This window comes from Mobula birostris, chromosome 26 (genome assembly GCF_030028105.1).
Source record: "Mobula birostris isolate sMobBir1 chromosome 26, sMobBir1.hap1, whole genome shotgun sequence".
Taxonomy (NCBI): Eukaryota; Metazoa; Chordata; class Chondrichthyes; order Myliobatiformes; family Myliobatidae; genus Mobula; species Mobula birostris.
The window spans coordinates 9304219-9324870 of record NC_092395.1 but is presented as its reverse complement, the minus strand read 5'-3'; the positions used below and the strand labels follow the sequence as shown (position 1 = coordinate 9324870).

At 42.9% G+C, this 20652-nt stretch overlaps 1 protein-coding gene across 1 annotated transcript in view; it reads left to right on the top strand.

Moving 5' to 3' along the window:
* LOC140188092 (nuclear receptor ROR-beta-like) overlaps positions 1-20652 on the top strand; it is a 119112-nt gene that overhangs the window by 74681 nt on the left and 23779 nt on the right. Inside the window, exons 2-4 of the mRNA XM_072244045.1 lie at positions 30-115; positions 10804-10945; positions 19153-19566. Of these exons, the coding sequence (XP_072100146.1) occupies positions 30-115; positions 10804-10945; positions 19153-19566 (642 nt within the window). The remainder of the gene's footprint in view (positions 1-29; positions 116-10803; positions 10946-19152; positions 19567-20652) is intronic.

Genomic DNA, 20652 nt, shown 5'->3' with positions numbered 1-20652 from the left:
TAATCTCTTTCTTTCTCCTGACCTTACAGCCCAAATCGAAGTGATACCATGCAAAATCTGTGGAGATAAATCTTCAGGGATCCACTATGGAGTCATCACTTGTGAGGGGTGCAAGGTAAGCGAGACCCATAGAAACTACTAAAATTCCTTCTATTTTATCATCTCCCCTTCCCTCTGATTTCATTATCCCTTCAGGAAGGTGGAACCAACCTACTTAAAATCTTAAAATGGCATCACAGAAGGTAATTATTGGACCTCTACCTATTCTATAAGCAGTTTATAACTAAGGTCATTGCCTATATTCCTTTGAATGTGTCTTTCTCATATTACTGCCTTCTCCCCACTTCTCAGCTGCCATGATTTCTCTTCTATGCAAATAAAATTCTCTTAACCTTGTGCTTTTTACGGTGATCTTCAGTTTGTATTCTCAAGTTACAAGTGAGTAGATGGTTATTTCTGAATTTTACCTTCAAAATTAAAAGACATTCTGTTATTAGATTTTTTTTCTTAATATTCCCTCTTCTAATGTAAAGGTCCCCAATTCATTTTCTCATCATGAATACTTCTCATTCCTAATTTTACCATAGCGAATTCCTTTTGGACTCGAGGCTTTGATATCCTTCCTAAAATAGGTTCCTCAATGGAGCACAATATTGGAATAGTGACCTAGTTAAGTTCTTGTATCAATTTAGCATTTGCATCTAAGCTCCCTGTGATAATGCTGGGTCCCCACATTAGTTTATCTACTGTCTTTTAAATGAAAAGCCTACTTCCATCTGAATCCTGAATTTCTCCTCAGCTGATTGAAACCTATTGAATACTGAACATCTTACATAGAGTGGATGCGGAGAGGATGTTCCCTATTGTGGGAGGGTCAAGGACCCGAAAGTCTCAGGGTAGAGTGATGTCCACTTAGAAAAGAGATGAGGAGGAATTTAAAAAGGCAAACACGAGGAATTCTGCAGATGCTGGAAATTCAAGCAACACACATCAAAGTTGCTGGTGAACTCAGCAGGCCAGGCAGCATCTCTAGGAAGAGGTGCAGTCGACGTTTCAGGCCGAGACCCTTCGTCAGGACTAGACTAGACGTCCTAGCCCCTTCGTCAGGACTAGACCCTTCATCAGGACTAGACTAGACGTCCTAGCCCTGACGAAGGGTCTCGGCCTGAACGTCGACTGTACCTCTTCCTAGAGATGCTGCCTGGCCTGCTGCGTTCACCAGCAACTTTGATGCGTGTTGCTTGAGGAGGGATTTCTTTAGCCAGAGGGTAGTGAATCTGTGGAATTCATTGCCACAGAACGCTGTGCAAGCCAAATAATTGGGTATATTTTAAGTGGAGGTTGATAGGTTGTTGATTAGTCAGGGCATCAAGAATTACAGGGAGAAGGTAGGATAATGGGGTTGAGAGAGATAATAAATTATTGGAATGGCCAAACAGACTCATTGGGCCAAATAGCCTAATTCTGATCCCATGTTTTATAGTGTTATTCTGCTGATCTATTAGTTAGCCATTCACCTCAAGCCCTCTGTAAACTTAGAGATCAGCAGAGAACTCGCACCGCTCACATCCCCTGTTTATATTAGCAGCACAGCAGTGGAAATTGCAAGCAGTTTCAAACTCCTGGGAGTGCATATCACACACATTCTCTCATGGTCCCAGAACACATCCTACGCAGTCAAGAAAGCTCACCGACACTTCTACTTTCTAAGGAGGCTGAAGAGAGTTGGGCTTTACATGTTCATACTTGCGTCATTCTACAGATGCGCAGTGGAGAACTTCCTGATGAGCTGTATCAGTGCACGATATGGAAACTGCACTGCGGCAGACAGGAATTCTCTGCAATGGGTAGTCGAAACTGCCCAATGCATTTGTGTCAAAAACGTGCCTCCCATCAAGGGCATATATACAGAGAGGTGCCGGAAAAGGGCCAGTAACATCATGAAGGATACCACCCACCCTGCTCATGGACTGTTTGTCCCACTGCCATCAGGGAGGAAGCTACGTAACTTTCACACCAGGACCACCGAACTTAAAAACAGTTACTTTTCCCAAGCAGTAAGGCTGATCAATACCTCCACCCACAACTCCACCACTGCTATATTATTTCCTGTCAATCACTTTACGTACAGCCTAGCGTCACTTTATGGACATACAATCAATATATGTATGTAAGCTATCTTAAGTATTTATATTTATTGTGCTTTTTATTATTATTGTGTTCTTTTATCATTTATGTGCTGCATCAAAACAGGAGTAACAATTATTTCTTTCTTCTTTATACTTGTGTACTGAAAATTACATTATACCATCTTGAGGCAACGCACATCAAAGTTGCTGGTGAACGCAGCAGGCCAGGCAGCATCTCTAGGAAGAGGTACAGTCAATGTTTTGGGCCGAGACCCTTCGTTAGGACTAACTGAAGGAAGAGTTAGTAAGAGATTTGAAAATGGGAGGGGGAGGGGGAGATCCGAAATGATAGGAGAAGACAGGAGGGGGAAGGATGGAGCCAAGAGCTGGACAGGTGATTGGCAAAATGGATATGAGAGGATCATGGGACAGGAGGCCCAGGGAGAAAGACAAGCGTGGGGGGGAACCCAGAGGATGGGCAAGGGGTATAGTCAGAGGGAGAAAAAGGAGAGTGAGAGAAAGAACGTGTGTATAAAAATAAATAACGGATGGGGTACGAGGGGGAGGTTGGGCATTAGTGGAAGTTAGAGAAGTCAATGTTCATGCCACCAGGTTGGAGGCTACCCAGACTGAATATAAGGTGTTGTTTCTCCAACCTGAGTGTGGCTTCATCTTGAAAGTAGAGGAGGCCGTGGATAGACATGTCAGAATGGGAATGGGATGTGGAATTAAAATGTGTGGCCACTGGGAGATCCTGTTTTCTCTGGCGGACAGAGCGTAGGTGTTCAGCAACGTGGTCTCCCAGTCTGCGTCAGGTCTCGCCAATATATAGAAGGCCACATCGGGAGCACCGGACGCAGTATATCACCCCAGCCGACTCACAGGTGAAGTGTCACCTCACCTGGAAGGATTGTCTGGGGCCCTGAATGGTGGTAAGGGAGGAAGTGTAATGGCATGTGTAGCACTTGTTCCGCTTACAAGGATAAGTGCCAGGATAACTGCTGTGTTCACCAGCAACTTTGATGTGTGTTGCTTGAATTTCCAGCATCTGCAGAATTCCTGTTGTTATACCATCTTGAACTTGATCTTGAGTAAATAAAATCCATTGAACACACACAAAATGCTGCCTGGCCTGCTGAGTTCCTCCAGCATTTTGTGTGTGTTGCTTGGATTTTCAACATCTGAAGATTTTCTGTTGTTTGTGATAAAAATCCATTGATCTTTGTTAAATTTGTTGGTTATGACCAAAGGAAATATAGCTGGAGTCGCTTCGCACTTTAGTGCAAAGGCGTTTATAGGTGCATCAAAAATCAAACTGACTAAAAGTTAGCAAAAATAGTGAAAAGAAAACTGCCAACATTTACAGGAAGATATCTGCTGGAAAGCATAATAATAGTAGCCTCCAACCTGATGGCATGAACATTGACTTCTCTAACTTCCGCTAATGCCCCACCTCCCCCTCGTACCCCATCCGTTATTTATTTATATACACTCATTCTTTCTCTCTACCTCTGTCCATCTGACTATACCCCTTGCCCATCCTCTGGGTTTATCCCCCCCTCCACTTTTTCCTTCTCCCTGGGCCTCCCGTCCCATGATCCTCTCATATCCCTTTTGCCAATCACCTGTCCAGCTCTTGGCTCCATCCCTCCCCCTCCTGTCTTCTCCTATCATTTCAGATCTCCCCCTCCCACTTTCAAATCTCTTACTAGCTCTTCCTTCAGTTAGTCCTGACGAAGGGTCTCGGCCCGAAACGTCGACTGTACCTCTTCCTAGAGATGCCGCCTGGCCTGCTGTGTTCACCAGCAACTTCGATGTGTGTTGCTATAATAGTTCCCCGCTCATTCTTGTCCAGCGTGAATTCCTGGCAGCTCCTATCTCTCTCTCCTACTGAAGGTGATCAGCTCCCTTTTTTTTTACACTAGGACATGCCATCTTTAATTACCAACTGTTAGCTTAAGAACAACAGGAATTAGAATATTATGCACCTACAATGTAGTTACAATCATATTGGAAAATAAACAGAAGTATCTACTGTAAATACTGTATACAGACAACATATACATATTTACACATCCCATTACTAAAGAAATGGAATATTCTGCCATGTATGGCGGCAAAGGTACCATAAAGCCATCCCGAGTGCACTAGCTGGATTTAGGACCCAATTTGAGAATATACTGAGGAAGACATTGAAGTCAGTGCACTCAGTGCAACGACAGCAGAATGACAAGGCTGTGTGTGTGTTTGTGTGTGAGTGAGAATGCACAAATGTAAGGGGTGCACTTACCAAGTGCTTTCTGTCGCAATCTTCATTCAAAATTCTCCTGCCTTTACCTCAATGGGCTCCTTGTCCTGATCACCGGTGGTTCTGGTTCTTACTGAGATATATTGACACTAGATTGGGCAACACACCATCTTCTCTTCTGGTCCTCTTCTCTAATCCTTCTAGGACTTTGTAATTCCTTCTCTATAACCACCTGCAACACTCTGAGGTGACAGGTTAAGGGGTGGGAGGGTATTCTAGGTACCTGGAGCCAAGCTGTCTGTTTAACTGGAGGCATTGCACAGTACAAGCATTCTCAGGACATGAAACAAGAGAAATGCCTTGAAAAGTCCTTCCCAAGCCTCAATATCAGAAATATAAAATGCTTTTTGGGTTTTAAGAAAAACGCTTGCATTTCTATGGGAAAGCAAAATATGGCAGATGCCAAAAATCTGGAATGAAAATCAAAGTACTAGATATCCTCAACAGGTCAGTCAAAAGCAAAAGGCGACACGGTAGCGTAGCGGTAGACACAACACTTCCCAGTCGCTGGCTATAAGTTCAGAGTTCAATTCCCGCCGCCGTCTGTAAGGAGTTTGTATATACTTCCCACGTCCACATGGGTTTCCTCTGGGTGCTCCAGTTTCCTTACATTTTTCAAAGACATATTGATTAGGCTCAGTGAGTTGTGAGCATGCTATGTTGGTGTTGGAAGGGTGGAATGCTGCTCCAAGCGTATCGTCGCCGATTTAATTTGACACAAACGACACTATTCACTGTGTTTTGATGTACATGTGACAAATAGTTAGTTAATCTTTATAAAGATAATCTTTATCTTTTATCTTTAATTTGTTAAGAATTTCTGGCATGTTTTTGTTTCCATTTCTGCAGTTTTCCTGTAGTTATCAAGATGAATTTCAGCCTTATTGTAATCTGCATAAAGGGATTCTTCTAATAAGTGGGTTATTAATTGGTCCAATAACTTAGCACAATATTGAAAACATTTCTTAAATATGAGTTACGATTGTCAATGCACCAAAGTTTTCTCCAACTTAAGTATCTAGTTCCTCATAGTTCAGGAAGGGAGGAAAGGGGCTTGTTTTGCTGTTGTTGTTTTGTTGCTTCTTGTGGTATATGTTGTTCCTCCGAGCATCGTAGACATACATTGTTGGTGCCAGAATGTGTTGTGGCGACACTTGCAGGCTACCTGAAGTGTATTGGTTGTTAAGACAAACGACACATTTCACTGTATGTTTTCATGTACATGTGATAAATAAATCTAAATCTGAATCAGCATGAGGTGGCAATGACCTTATGGAAAAGGGGAAAATTCTTTAACCCAATGTCAAGCTGTGCAATTTGAAAAAGATGTAATTCTAGACTTTAACACTTGTAAGGATTATCACACAGTTGAAGTGGTTTCTCTACATAAATGGGTCACTCATTTATTATGTGTCATGTCATATGACATGGGTGATCATGGTCTTCTATCCGCCTTTAAACCGTGGGGAAGCCCCCCTCCCACGCTGTAGTTCTTATTCTTTCCTCTATCCATGACAATGATTGTTCTTGGCAAATATTTCTACAGATGTGGCTGGTTATTGCCTTCTTCTGGGCAGTGTCTTAACAAGACGGGCAACCCCAGCCATTATCAATACTCTTCAGAAATTGTCTGGCTGGCATCAATGGTCACATAACCAGGACTTGTGATGTGCACCAGCTGCTCATACGACCATCCGCCACCTACTTCTGTGGCTTCACGTGACCCTGATCGGGGCGGGGCTAAGCAGGTGCTACGCCTTGCCCAAGGGTGACCTGCAAGTTAGCGGAGGGAAGGAGCGCCTTACACCTCCTTTAGCAGAGATGTATCTCCACCCTGCCATCAGTGAGTGCTGAGCAGAAAGTCCATATTTATCCAATGTAATTAGAACACCTGGAAAGATATCCAGCAAGTCCCTGAGGGAACGAAAGCTCCCTTCTGGAAAGTACTAGGGCTATTAAAACAAAAACTTCATGCCATCTTAAAAGTTTCTTCTCCTAGACAATTAGGCTAATCAAGCATTCTAGTTAGCCCCTCCCACATCCCTTCTATCTATTAACTCAGTCACTGCACTGCACTGTAAACACTTTAAACCACCTTTTATAATGTTGTTTACATTGTAAATACATGCTGGTATTTATGTATTTATGCACATTTTAAAGTTCAAGGTAAATTTATTATCAAAGTACATATATGTCACCATATACTACCCTAACTTTAACTTTCCTGTGGGCAATCACAGTAAATACAAGAAACACAATAGAATCAATGAAAGACTATACCCAACAGGACAACAACCAATGTACAAAAGAGAACAAACTGCAAATATAGAAAGAAAAAATAAGAAATAATTACAAAAATAAATAAATAAGCAATAAACATTGATTCATTGATTACAGACGTCAGAGGCTTTTTCCCAGGGCTGAAATGGCCTGCACGAGAAGGCATAGTTTTAAGGTGCTTGGGAGTAGGTACAGAGGAGATGTCAGGGGTAATTTTTTTATGCAGAGAGCGGTGAGTGCGTGGAACGGGCTGCGGATGGCGGTAGCGGAGGCAGAAACGATAGGGTCTTCTAAGAGACTTCTGGATAGGTACATGGAGCTTAGCAAAATAGAGGGCTACGGGTAACCCTAGGTAATTTCTAAAGTAAGGACATGTTCGGCACAGCTTTGTGGGCCGAAGGGCCTGTGTTGTGCTATGGGTTTTTTATATTTCTATGTTTCTATACATGAGATGAAGAGTCCTTGAAAGTGAGTCCATAGTTTGTGGGGACATTTCAGCGATGAGGTGAGTGAAATTGGGTACAGTTCTCCCCTCTGGTTCAAAAGCGTAATGGTTGAGGGTTAAGAACTGTTCCTGAACCTGGTGATGTGGGCCCTCAGGTTCCAGTACCTTCTTCCTGATGTCAGCAGCAAGAAGAGAGCATGGCCTAGACGGTGGGGATCCTTCATGGTGGATGCTGCTTTCCTGCAACTGCTCTCTGTGTAATTGTGCTCAATGGTGGGGAGGGGTTTACCCGTGATGGATTGGGCCATATCCACTTCTTTTTGTAGGCTTTTCCATTGGTGTTTCCATACCAGGCCATGAAGCAATCAGCCAATATACTCTCCACTGTACATCTATAGAAATTTGTCAAAGTTTTCTATGACATGCCGAATTTTCGCAAACTTTTAAGAATGTAGAGGCACTGTCGTGCTTTCTTCATAATCGCACTTACATGCTAGGCCCAGGACAGATCCTCTTCACCACCTTTGATTTCCCCCAATGAGTACTAGATCATAGACCTCCGGTTTTCTCTTCCTAAAATCAATAATCAACTAACACACATCAAAGTTGCTGGTGAACGCAGCAGGCCAGGCAGCATCTGTAGGAAGAGGTGCAGTCGACGTTTCAGGCCGAGACCCTTCGTCAGGACTAACTAATCATCAAGTTTCAAGACCTTGGCCTCAATACTTCCTTGTGCAACCGGATCCTTGATTTCCTCACTTACAGACCCCATTCAGTCAGATTGGCAATAACATGTCCTCCACTACCTTCATCAGTACAGGTGCACCACGAGGACGTTTACTTAGCCCCCTACTTTAGTTGCTTTATACTTATGACTATGAGACCAAGCACAGCTCGAATGCTATATTTAAGTTTGTTGATGACCCCATTGTCGTCGGCCGAATCAGAGGTGGTGATGAATTGGCATACAGGAGGGACAATGAAAATCTGGCTGAGTGGTGCCACAACAACAACCTCTCACTCAATGTCAGCAAGACCAAACAGTTGATTATTGACAAACAACAGGAATTCTGCAGATGCTGGAGTTAGACCTGACGAATGGTCTCGGCCTGAAACGTCGACTGCACCTCTTCCTACAGATGCTGCCTGGCCTGCTGCGTTCACCAGCAACTTTGATGTGTGTTGCTTGAATTTCCAGCATCTGCAGAATTCCTGTTGTTTGTCAATAATCAACTGTTTGGTCTTGCTGACATTGAGTGAGAGGTTGTTGTTGTGGCACCACTCAGCCAGATTTTCATTGTCCCTCCTGTATGCCAATTCATCACCACCTCTGATTCGGCCGACGACAATGGAGTCATCAACAAACTTAAATATAGCATTCGAGCTGTGCTTGGTCTCATAGTCATAAGTATAAAGCAACTAAAGTAGGGGGCTAAGTAAACGTCCTCGTGGTGCACCTGTACTGATGAAGATAGTGGAGGACATGTTATTGCCAATCCGACTGAATGGGGTCTGTAAGTGAGGAAATCAAGGATCCAGTTGCACAAGGAAGTATTGAGGCCAAGGTCTTGAAACTTGATGATTAGTTTTGAGGGTATGATAGTATTGAACGCCAAACTGAAGCCAATAAAGAGCATCCTGATTTATGCATCTTCACTATCCAGATGTTCCAGGGTTGAGTAAAGAGCCAATGAAATGGCAACTGCTGCTGACCTGTTGTGACGATAGTTAAGTTGGAGTGGATCCAAGTTGCTTCTCAGGCAGGAGTGGATCTGTTTCATCACTAACCTCTCAAAGCACTTTATGACATTGGATGTAAGTGCTACTAGACAATAATCATCGAGGCAGATTACCATGTTCTTCTTTGTCACCGGTATAACTGAAGCTTGTTTGAAGCAGATGGGTACCTCAGACTACCGAAGCAAGAGGATAATGATCTGGGCGAACACACCAGCCAGCTGATCAGCACAGATCTTTAGTTCTCGGCCAGGTACCCTGTCTGGGCTGGATGTTTTCCACAGGTTCACTCTCCCGAAGGATGCTCTCACACCAGCTTCAGAGACTGAAATCACAGGGTCTGGGTCATATCTGTACTTCTAATTTTATTCTTATACAATTCTTTATTCTATGTAATTGCTGAATGTTGGTTTTTTTTGTGCACGTCACACCAATACACCAGAACAATTTCCTAATACATGCAAATGTTTGTGGCAAATAAAGTTAATCCTTGACATCAGTATTGTGGCTGTCTCCTTTCTACTCCTTCAGTCCAGCTGAAGGGTCTCAACCGGAAACATCAACTGCCTGTCTCTGTCCACAGCTATTACCTGATCCAATGAGTTTCACCAGCTGGTCACCTTCTTGCTCTGTTACTTATAAGTACAGACTTACCAGATCACGTAAGGGGTTCCGAGAAATGTCCGTAACTTGAAGTTACTATAAGTCAGAGGTCGATCTGTCCGACAATCTCTTTGACCCCTTACCATCAGGCAAGAGGTGCTGTAGCATTAGACCAAGTACAGTTAGTATGGGAAACAGCTTCTTTCCCCAGGCTACAAGACTACTGAGCTCCCTGTCACCACCCAGGTCTCATTACATATGAAGTGCCAGTAGCGTAACACTGTTACTTTTGAACTTGTCATAAATGCACCTTATTATTTGTTAATTTATTACGGTAATATTACTTTGTGTTACATGTGTGAGTTATATGTACTGTGTTGTGCACCTTGGTCTGGAGGAACATTTTCGTTTGGCATTACACATGTACGTAGTTGAATGACAATAAACTGAGTTTGAACTGAAAATACTGCTGTCTGAGATTGCACTGATAGGTTAATTAACTGTAGATTGATACTAATAATAGTTAATTTTAGATCTTAGTTAGGTTTAGTTAATTAGAATAGACCTCCACTATGGATTTGAAACAAGCTGGACCACAGAGTGAAGGACCTAGAGGGTTTCTTGACAGTATCTGGGCTTTAAGTCAGGAGTCACTGGAAGCATTGTATGCAATCTCATATTGGTATGGAAATATCGATGCCCAAGAATGGAAAAGTCTACAGAAAATGGTGGGCACAGCCCAGTGCATCACAGGCAAAGCTCTCCTCACCTTTGAGTACATTTGTAAGGAGCTCTGCCATAAAAAATGCCGTGTCCATCATCAAGGACTCCCACCATCCAGACCTTGCTGTCTTCTCACTACTATCATCGGGCAGAAGATACAGGAGACTTGGGTTCCACACCACCACGTTCAGGAACAGTTATAATCCTACAACCATCTGACTCCTGAATCAACATAGAAAACTCCACTCACCTCAATTCTGAACAGATTCCACAACCTATGGACTCACCTTCAAGGATTCTACAACTCATATTCTCAGTATTATTTATCAAAGATTATATTTTTCTTTATTCGCACAATTTGTCTTCTTTGTCACATTCGTTGTTTGTCAATCCTTGTTTATGTATAGTTTGACGGCAAATTCTATTGCATTTCTTTATTTTTCGGTAACTGCCTGCCAGAAAATCGATCTTAAGGTAGTATTTGATGATGTGTATGTGCTTCGATAATAAATTTACTTTGAACTTTGACTATAATTAACTGGCTTCTAAACCTTGTTAAATCCCATTATCTGAACCAGGGTTTTTTCCGAAGGAGCCAGCAGAATAACGCTGCATACTCCTGCCCACGTCAGAGGAACTGCCTCATTGATCGAACCAATCGGAATCGCTGCCAACACTGTCGCTTGCAGAAGTGTCTTACTCTTGGAATGTCACGTGATGGTAAGGGAGAAGACTAGAGCTCAGATTACAGTTTGAAATTTTATTCCAAATTAACAAAGGCTACATACTTCTTTTCTCACTGTGTACGTGTGTGTGCATGAGAGAGGGGCTGAGAGGCGGAGAGAGTGAGAGGGGGTGCTGAGAGACAGAGTGAGAGAGAAACTGAGAGAGTGGGAGAGAGGCAATGGGGGGCAGGATCGGGGGGAGTGATGCAATAGTAAATTGGCCAGGCTTCAGATGGCTTGTTGATTCAAACCCAGAACTGTCTCAAGGTCCAACAAACCATCAATGGATTCCTATTGTCAAAGCATTTTGGCAACAGTTGAGTGAAAATCTGGTTGATTATTGTTACTTAGACACTTTCTAGTTTAATTCCTCTTGGGTATGCACTTGTCTCACTTTTAGTTTAGTCTGTTAGACCTAAATAACAGATTCTTGGCCAAGGTATATTAGAGTATTTTGTCCCAGAAAATGATGGTAGGTGCCCTCTGCTCTGATTTCTGAACCTTGATGCAGATGTGATATATTTCCAATTGTTTTTCCTTTTATAGTACTCAACACTTGAAGCCTCTCACAGCAGACGGCAACAGAGTCTAGAAGTTTGACCAGTTTGGCTTTCCAATACTTCTATACACATTCACTCAGTGTGAGGATGAATTCATGTTATTTTTATCTGCAGCTCACAGAGATTCCACACATCACCCTAAACACAAGCCCTAATTTCTTTGTCAGGAGGCAATGGTGTATATATGAGGGTTTGACTAATGGAGCATTTGCCATGGAACTGAAAAATGAGATGTACTTTAGCAAAAGAGGAAATTCTCAGTAACCTCTTATGTTAAAATGTAAATTCTTTAAACTTGTTTTTTTTTGTAAAGTCTCAGCTTTTCATTCTAATGCATTTTAGCTTAGTTTCTTGTCTTAAATATCTGCAGTGGAAGAAAGTGGAAATTGTGTAACTTTTATGCTGCTTTTTGGTATTTTTATTGATTCAGAGATACAAGCCCTTCTGGCTCAGCGACCCACGTCATTCATGTACATGCGTGCGTTGGATTTTGATGTTTTTAATCCAAGGTTCTTTCAGAAATCAGGAAAGAGGAAAAAACTTGTTGCTTCAAGATCGTTTTGTTGACTGCAAAGAGAACAAAGAAAATTGAAAATGGACAGTGACAAAGGTCTAGTAATAACAGAGAGAGAAGACCACTTTAGCTCACTTGCAGTGGCTAACATGTATCCTCTTACTTTTACCTTCTACTTTCACCGCCAAGTTGGTAATTACCAGCACTTGATAAGGACCTTCCCATTCAGCTCCCAGTGGATCCTTATGCACTTTCTTACTTGGGACCCACTCACCAGGAATCAGGGTGTGTCCTCTTCCTGTTGGTTAATTTCAATCGGCAGAAACCTATTGAGAAGCAGACTGTACAGCTTGGGTTAATTTCACACAGCAGTTAACTACGCTGTTTGCCATAATATGTATATCATCCTCTTTGAGATCAAGGGCTCCTGACAGTGACATGGTTACCATCTCAAATGGACTCAGTATTTTTTGTTTGTGATTGCTCTAATGCTACACAAGACCGTGGGAAGAGCCATAGACCAAAGTACACCTTCCTCATGATACTTAGTCAGTCATCATTTGATGGTTCCATTCATTTGTTTGATTTGTCCTGATGACTGGGTGATATGGACAATGAAAATGAGTGTGGCAATCACTTTCCTTCCTGGAATAGCTTCTACCCATTTTGAAAACTTGTCCATTATTACCAGTATGCCTGAGTGCAGTATACTTTGCACTTCAGCAAAGTAATATAGACCACTTGTAAGTGTAAAAATGGACCGGGGGGAGAAGGAGCACTTAACTGTGGTAGCATTTCCACTGCTCCAGCATTCATTTACTGGCATATCATGCATCTTTCAAAGACTTGTCAAGCTTGTGTCCTCAACTTTAGATTCCACCACTACAGGGAGAATCTGTTGCTCATCTTTTGCGCTCCAGTGTGTCCCAGGGAATATATCTGTTCTGCCAGATAAGGAAGCAGTGTAGTTGGAGCTATTGGTTCTTTTCTTAGAACACTGTAGCACAGAAACAGGCCCTTCAGACCACTTAATCTGTGCCAAACCAGTAATCTGCATAGTTTCATCGACCTGCACCCCGACCATAGCCCTTAATTTCCCTCCCATTCATGTACCCATACACATTTCTCTGAAATGTTGAACTCGAACCCACATCCACTGCTTGCACTGGCAGCTCGTTCCACACCCTCATCACCCTCTGAGTGAAGAAGTGCTCCCTCATGTTCCCCTTAAGTATTTCACCTTGCACCCTTAACCCAAGACCTCTAGTTGTAGCCTCAGTGGGAAAAACCTGCTTGTATTTACCTTATCTAAAGTTTTCATAATTTTGTTACACCTCTTTTAAATCTCCCCTCAATCTTCTACATTCTAGGAAATAAAGTCCTAACCTTTTCAACCTTTCCCTTGTAGTCTATTAAGCTCTGACAGACTACAAGATCAGGCAGAAAACTGATGACAGCGACACTTCTCTTCCAGACAGGCTTAACAATTTCTTTGCACGCTTCAAAGCATCAAACACTACAGCAAGGGGGAGAGCCAATCCCTCTTTACCATCTGACTGGCCGGCTCCAATCATTGATCCAGAGCAAACACGGAAGACCCTTGCCAGGGTCAACCCACGAAAAGCGGGAGGTCCCAACAACAACCCTGGACGTGTGCTCAAGGAATGTGCTGGTGTATTTGCAGATGTCCTGACGGACATTTTCAACATCTCCCTTAGTCAAGCTATTGTCCCCAGATGCTTCAAAACCTCCACAATCATCCCTGTAGCAAAGAAATCAGTTGTAGCCTGTCTGAATGACTACCGTCCTGTTGCCCTGACCCCCATAGTGATGAAATGTTTTGAATGGCTTGTCAGGCCTCATATCACAGCCAACCTCCCCTCATCGCTGGATCCTCTGCAGTTTGCTTATCGTCCAAATCACTCTATGGAGGACACAAAATCCACCACACTGCACACAGCTCTCTCTCACTTGGACAACAAAGACACTTATGCCAGAATCCTGTACATTGATTTCAGTTCAGCGTTCAATACCATCATCCCGCAGAGACTAGTGGAGAAACTGTCGCTGCTTGGCCTTAACACTGCCATGTGTCGCTGGATTCTGGATTTCTTGACAGAGAGACCACAGTCAGTCCGTGTTGGCAGGAACATCTCTGACTCCATCACACTGAGCACTGGATCCCACAAGGCTATATGCTTAGCCCATTGCTGTTTATACTGCTAACATATGACTGTGCAGCCAGATTCAAGGAGAACCTGATCATTGCATTTGCTGATGATACCACGGTGGTGGGGCTCATCAGCAAAAATGATGAAACGATGTACAGGGAGGAGGTCAAGCACCTAGAGAGCTGGTGCAGTGATAACAACTTGATGCTTAACGTCACCAAAACCAAGGAGGTGATCGTCAATTTCAGACGGTCTCAGCCTGAGCACACACCCTTCAGCATCAGCAGCTCCACAGTGGTGAGAGTGGAAAACATCAAGTTCCTTGGGGTGCAGATCTTGGACAATCTCACCTGGCCCAGGAACACCACTGGGATTGTGAAACGGGCCCAGCAGAGATTGCACTTTCTGAGGAAGCTTAAACAAGCATCACTCCCCACTAACATCTTAACTACATTCTACAGAGGCGTGGTTGAGAGTGTGCTGACCTTTTGCATCACAACCTAGTACTCCAGCTGCAGTGCTGTCGACAAAAAAGCCTTGCAGAGGGTGGTTAGGGGAGCAGAGAAGGTTATTGGGGTCTCCCTACCTTCTGTCCAAGACCTCTTTCAGAGTCGATGCCTCCAGAAGACACGGTACATCATTAAAGACCCCTCACACCCTCTCCATGAACTGTTTGTTCTTCTGCTGTCAGGCAAACGTTACAGGAGCATCAAAGCTAAAACCACAAGGCTACAAAACAGCTTCCTCCCACAGGCAGTCAGACTGCTAAATAGCTGCTCTACCTGACTCTGCTTTGGACACTTTTAACTTGCACTGGACACTTATAACTGATTTTAACTGACATGTGGCTGTTGTGTTTTACTGTTTGTTGTTACGTTTATTATTTAGTGTTGCGTTTGTTATGTTATGATTGCATTGCTCCTGGGAAACGCTGTCTCATTCTGCCCTGCAGAGCTGATGTACGGTTAGAATGACAATAAAGTTTTTTGAATCTTGAATCTTGAATCTTTCCCTCTAACTGAGGTCCTCAAGTCTCAGCAACATATTCGTAAATTTTCTCTGTCCTTTTTCAATCTTACGAACATCTTTCCTGGTGGTAGGTGATTAAAACTGGACAAAGCACTCAAAATTTGGACTCACGAACGTCTTAAACAATTTCAACATAACACCCCAACTCTTGTGCTCAATACATTGATTTATGAAGGCCAATATGCCAAAAGCTTTCTTTACAACCCAATCAACCTGTGACACCACTTTCAACGAATTGTTGATCTGTATTCCCAGATTCTCTGTTCTACTCAGTGCCCTACTGCTCACTGTGTCGGACCTACCCTGGCTGGAGCTCCCAATATGCAACACTTCACACTTATCCGCATTGAACTCCATCTGCCATTTTTCCAGCTGGTCCAGAACCCACTGCAAGCTTTGATAGTCTTCCTAGCTGTCCACCACACCTTCAGTCTTGGTGTCATCTGCAAATTCGCTAATCCAGTTTACCACATTATTATCCAGATTGTTGATATATTTGATAAACAACAATGGACCCAGCGCCAATTACAGGCCTCCAGTCATCAAGGCAACCATTTACTACCGTTCTCTGGTCTCTTCTGTGAAGCCAGTGTCTAATCCAATTTACTACCTCATTTTCAATGCCGAATGACTGAACATTCTTGACTAACTTCCCATGTGGGACCTTGTCAAAGGCCTTCCTAAGCTCCATGTAGACAACATCTACTGCCTTGCCTTCATCAACTTAACTGGTAACTTCCTCTTAAAACTATAAGATTGGTTAGACCATGCACAAAGCCATCTTGGTAATCCCTAATCAGTTCTCTGTATATCCAAATACTTGTATTTTCACTACTGATGTCAGGCTCACCAGCCTACAATTTCCTGGCTTATTCTTAGCGCCTTCCTCAAACAACAAAACAACAGTAGCTATCGTCCAATCCTCTGGCATCTCACCCATGGCTAAGGATGTTTTCAATATCTCTGTAAGGGCCCTTGCAATTTCTCCACTAGCCTCCCACAGGGTCAGAGGGAACATATTGCCAGGCCCTGGGGACTTATCCACCCTAATTTGCCTCAAGATAGCAAACACCTCCTTCTAATGTAATCTGTATAGGGTCCATGACATAACTGCTGCATTGCCTCACATCTATAGAGTCTGTGTCCATCTCCTGACTAATACAGATGAAAAGTAACCTCTTTAAGACCTCCCCCATCTGTTTTGGCTCCCAAGCATAGATTACCACTTTGGTATTATAGAAGACTAATTTTGTTCCTTGCTATCCTATTGCTCTTAAGATTTCTGTACAATCCCTTAGGATTCTCTTTCACTTTGTCTGCTAGAGCAACTTCATGCTTCTTTTAGCTGTCCTGATTTCTTTCTTAAGTGTTCTTTTGAATTTCTTATACTGTTCGTACCTCATTTATTCCTACCTGTTATGCACTCCTTTTTTGTCTTAACCAGGGCCTCAATATCACTTGAAAACCAAGGTTCTCTACACTTGTTATCTTTACCTTTTATTCTGACAAGCACATACTCTTGTACTCTCAAAATTTCACTTTTGAAAGCCTCACACTACCAAGTACACCATTGCCAGAAAACAACCTGTCCCAATCCACACTTGACAGATCCTTTCAGATGCCATCAATATTTAGAATCCAGAGCCAAACACCAATCCTATCCTTTTCCATAATTACCTTGAAATTAATGGCATTATGATTACTAAATGTAAAGTGTTCCCCTACACAAACTTTTGTCACCTGCCCCGTCTCACTCCCTAGTAGGAGATCAACCCTCTCATTGGGACTTCTATATACTGATTAAGGAAACTTCCCTGAAGACATTTGGCAAACTCTTTCCCATCAGCTCTTTTACAATATGAGGGTCCCAGTCAATTTCTGGAAAGTTAAAATCAGCTACAATCACAACCTTGTGTTTATTGCAACATCTGTGATCTCTCTACAAATTTGTTCCTCTAAATCCCGCGGACTGTTGGGTGGTCTATAATATAATCCCATTAACATAGTCATACCTTTCTTATTCCTCACTTCTACCAATAAAGTTCAAAGTAAAATTTATTATCAGAGTACATATATGTCACCACATACAACCTAAGATTTTCCTGTGGTCATACTCAACAAATCTATAGAATAGTAACTGTAAACAGGATGAATGAAAGAACAAGTAGAGCAGAGAAGACAACAAACTGCAAATGCAAATATAATTAAATAGCAATATATAACGAGAGCATGAAATAAGATAAAGAGTCCTTAAAGTGAGATCATTGGTTGTGTGACCATCTCAATAGATGAGTGCAGTTATCCTTTTATGTTCAAGAGCCTGATGGTGGAGGTGTAGTAACTGTTGTTGAACCGGGTAGCACAAGTCCTGAGACACCTGTACCTTCTACCTGATGGCAGCAGCATTTAAAGAGCATAGCCTGGGTGGTGAGGGTCTTTGATGGATGCTGCTTTCCTACAACAGTGTTTCATGTGATGTGCTCAATGGTTGGAAGGGCTTTACCCATGATGCACTGGCCCAAGTTCTCTAGTCTGTCCTGACTGAGCACTGCCATGACATTTTCCCTGACTTGTAATGCCACCCCTCTGCCTTTAATCCCTCCTGCTCTATCACGTATAAAACAATCGAACCCCAGAACACTGAGCTGCTAGTCCTGCCCCTCCTGCAACCAAGTCTCACTTATGGCTACAATGTCATAATTCAACATGCTGATCCAAGTCCTAAGCTCATCCGCCTTTCCTACGACACTCCTTGTATTGAAATATATGCAGCTCAGAACATTAGTTCTGCCATGCCCAACCTTCTGATTCCTGATCTTGTAGGCTTAACATGATCTTTCTCCACAGTCACTCCACACTCTGCTCTGGTTCCCATCCCCTGCAACTTTTAGTTTAAATCACCCCTCCCTTCCCTCCCCGCACCCCCCCTCCACCCCTAGTACGTCAACTCTTTGGGAATGCTAAAGTAGAAAGAGTTGCTTTCACCATAATGTTCACAAAGGAACTTGCAAATATTTACTTTTTTTCATTTTCACAATATCCATTTTCCCTGGTGGATGAAAGTGATCCAATTTTTTTTTATGTTTTCAAAGCAAAAATGGGGAACTTGAAAAATTGGCCGAGCTTTAGAGACTTTTTAGAACAAAGGTGTTTCAATTCTTTAAATACCAAGATAGCTGAAAGATTACTGGACACCCAGTTATGTCCTCTAATCATGACGGATTAATACCAAATTATGAAGGACATAGATAGGGTAGATTGGAAGAAACTTATCCGTATAGAATAAATGCTTAAAGCCAGAGGCACAGGCTAGGATAATGGGTAAGACACGTGGGGATGTGAGGGAATGTCTTTTGGTCTCTCTGAGAGGATGGTCGTGATCTGGGACGCACTGTTTGAGTTGGTAATTGAACAAGGTACACTCAGAGCACACCAGGAGTATCTGGGCAATGACTTGATTTGCCAGGTTACGTAAGGCTGTTAAATAGGATTACTGTATTGTAGATAAAAACACACAAAATACTGGAGGAAGGCGGCAGGTTAGGCGGCATCTATAGAAAGGAATAAAGAGTTGACATTTCAGACCAAGACCTTTCAACAGGACTAGAAAGGAAGGGGGAAGAAGCCAGATAAGGTGGGGGGTAAGAGAAGGAATACAGGCTGACATGTGATGTATGAAGCCAGGTCTCAGCCCAGAACGTCAGCTGTTTATTCTTCTTTGTAGATGCTGCCTAACCCGCTGAGTTCCTTCAGCATTTTGTGCATGTTGCTCTGGTTTTCCAGCAGTCGCAGAATCTCTTGTATTTATTATTATAGATAAGCCCTCCATGGCCAGTGGGCCAAAGGGCTTGTTTCTGTTCTGTATGACGACATGACTTTATAACAGAGGTAGTCAAGCAATTACTAACAAGGGTTTTCCCTTCTCCAGCTGTGAAGTTTGGTCGGATGTCCAAAAAGCAACGTGACAGTCTCTATGCAGAGGTTCAGAAGCATCAACAGCATCAAGAACAGCTGGCAACCAAGGAGGACTCCGAGGGCCTTGCGCGAGGCTACCCAAACAGTGTCAGTAGTGGACTCGGAGATCTGGATGAGATCAGCAGCACCTTCTCAGAAGGGCTCCTGTTTGACTTTCCGCTGACCCCTGAAGGAGGAAGCAATTTTTATAATTTTGATATTTCAGCCTCCGCTGAGCCTTCTCCTGATCAGTCTGCCATGGATGTAAATGAAATTAAACATATAAAGCAGGAGTCTATATATGAAATAATGCTGGAACCCAGTTTGTTCCCATACCCCTCTCCAGAGAATAGTTCACTGGCCAGTGAAATTTCAATGGCAGAGATAGGTATGTATTACTTATTAAATCGGTAGGTAGAAGTGTGGGGTTCTTAAAACTTGTTCTCCACAAAATTGCCACAAAAGAATATCAGATACAAGTCCTGATAAAAGGACTCAGCCCAAAATGTCGACTGATTATTCATTTCCATAGCTGCTGCCTGATCTGCTGAGTTCCTCGATACATTTTGAATGTGTTGCTCTGGATTTTCAGCATCTGGAGAATCTAGATGGATGAGGTTTCAGATTTATATTTAATTATCACATGCACGTTGAACCGAATGATGCAATGCGTCATTTGCATTTAAAAACCAACACACCCAAGGATATTATAGGGGTGACCTGCAGTTTGCTACAAATTCTGTCACCAACATAGCATGCTCGGCAGAACAACACAGGACATACAGTGAAACATGCCCCATTCCTCCCACCCACCCACCCACTTACGCCCATACACGGTCCTCCTACTCCAGGGCAGACAGTCCTCTTTCAGCTTCCAGCAGACTCTTGGATTCACAGACACTGGGCCCTGACTTCATCCCAGTGGACCAGAGATTCACCGACCCAGGCTCTGGTCATTGGGCCTTGACTTCTGATTGACTTTTGGGCTTCGATTTGGACCTCTGATCAAATTTGGAGGTTATTGGGTCCAGTCTAGCTCCTCCATCCATTGGTATCCCAGATCTTTTTCATTTTGTTACCTACATTTACGCACTTAAAGATTAGCTTTATTTGTGGCATGCACATTGAAATGTACAGTGAAGCACATTGTTTCAAATCATGTGCATATTGCAGTTGTCGCCATGTTTCCAGTGCCGATGTTCCACGCCCACAATTTATTAACACTAACCCGTATGTTTTGGAATGTGGAGGAAATTGAAGCACCAGGAGGAAACCCACATGGTCACAGGGAGAACATGCAAACTCCTTAGTGACTGTGGCAGAATTGAATCCCAATCTTGCAGCGGCCATAGGCTCTTCAACCTACACATGACCTATATCCCTCTCTTTCCGATTATGTGCCCCTCTAAATAACCTCTTGAACATCACTATCATTTCTACTTCCATTACCACCCCTGGCAAAGCGATCCAGCAC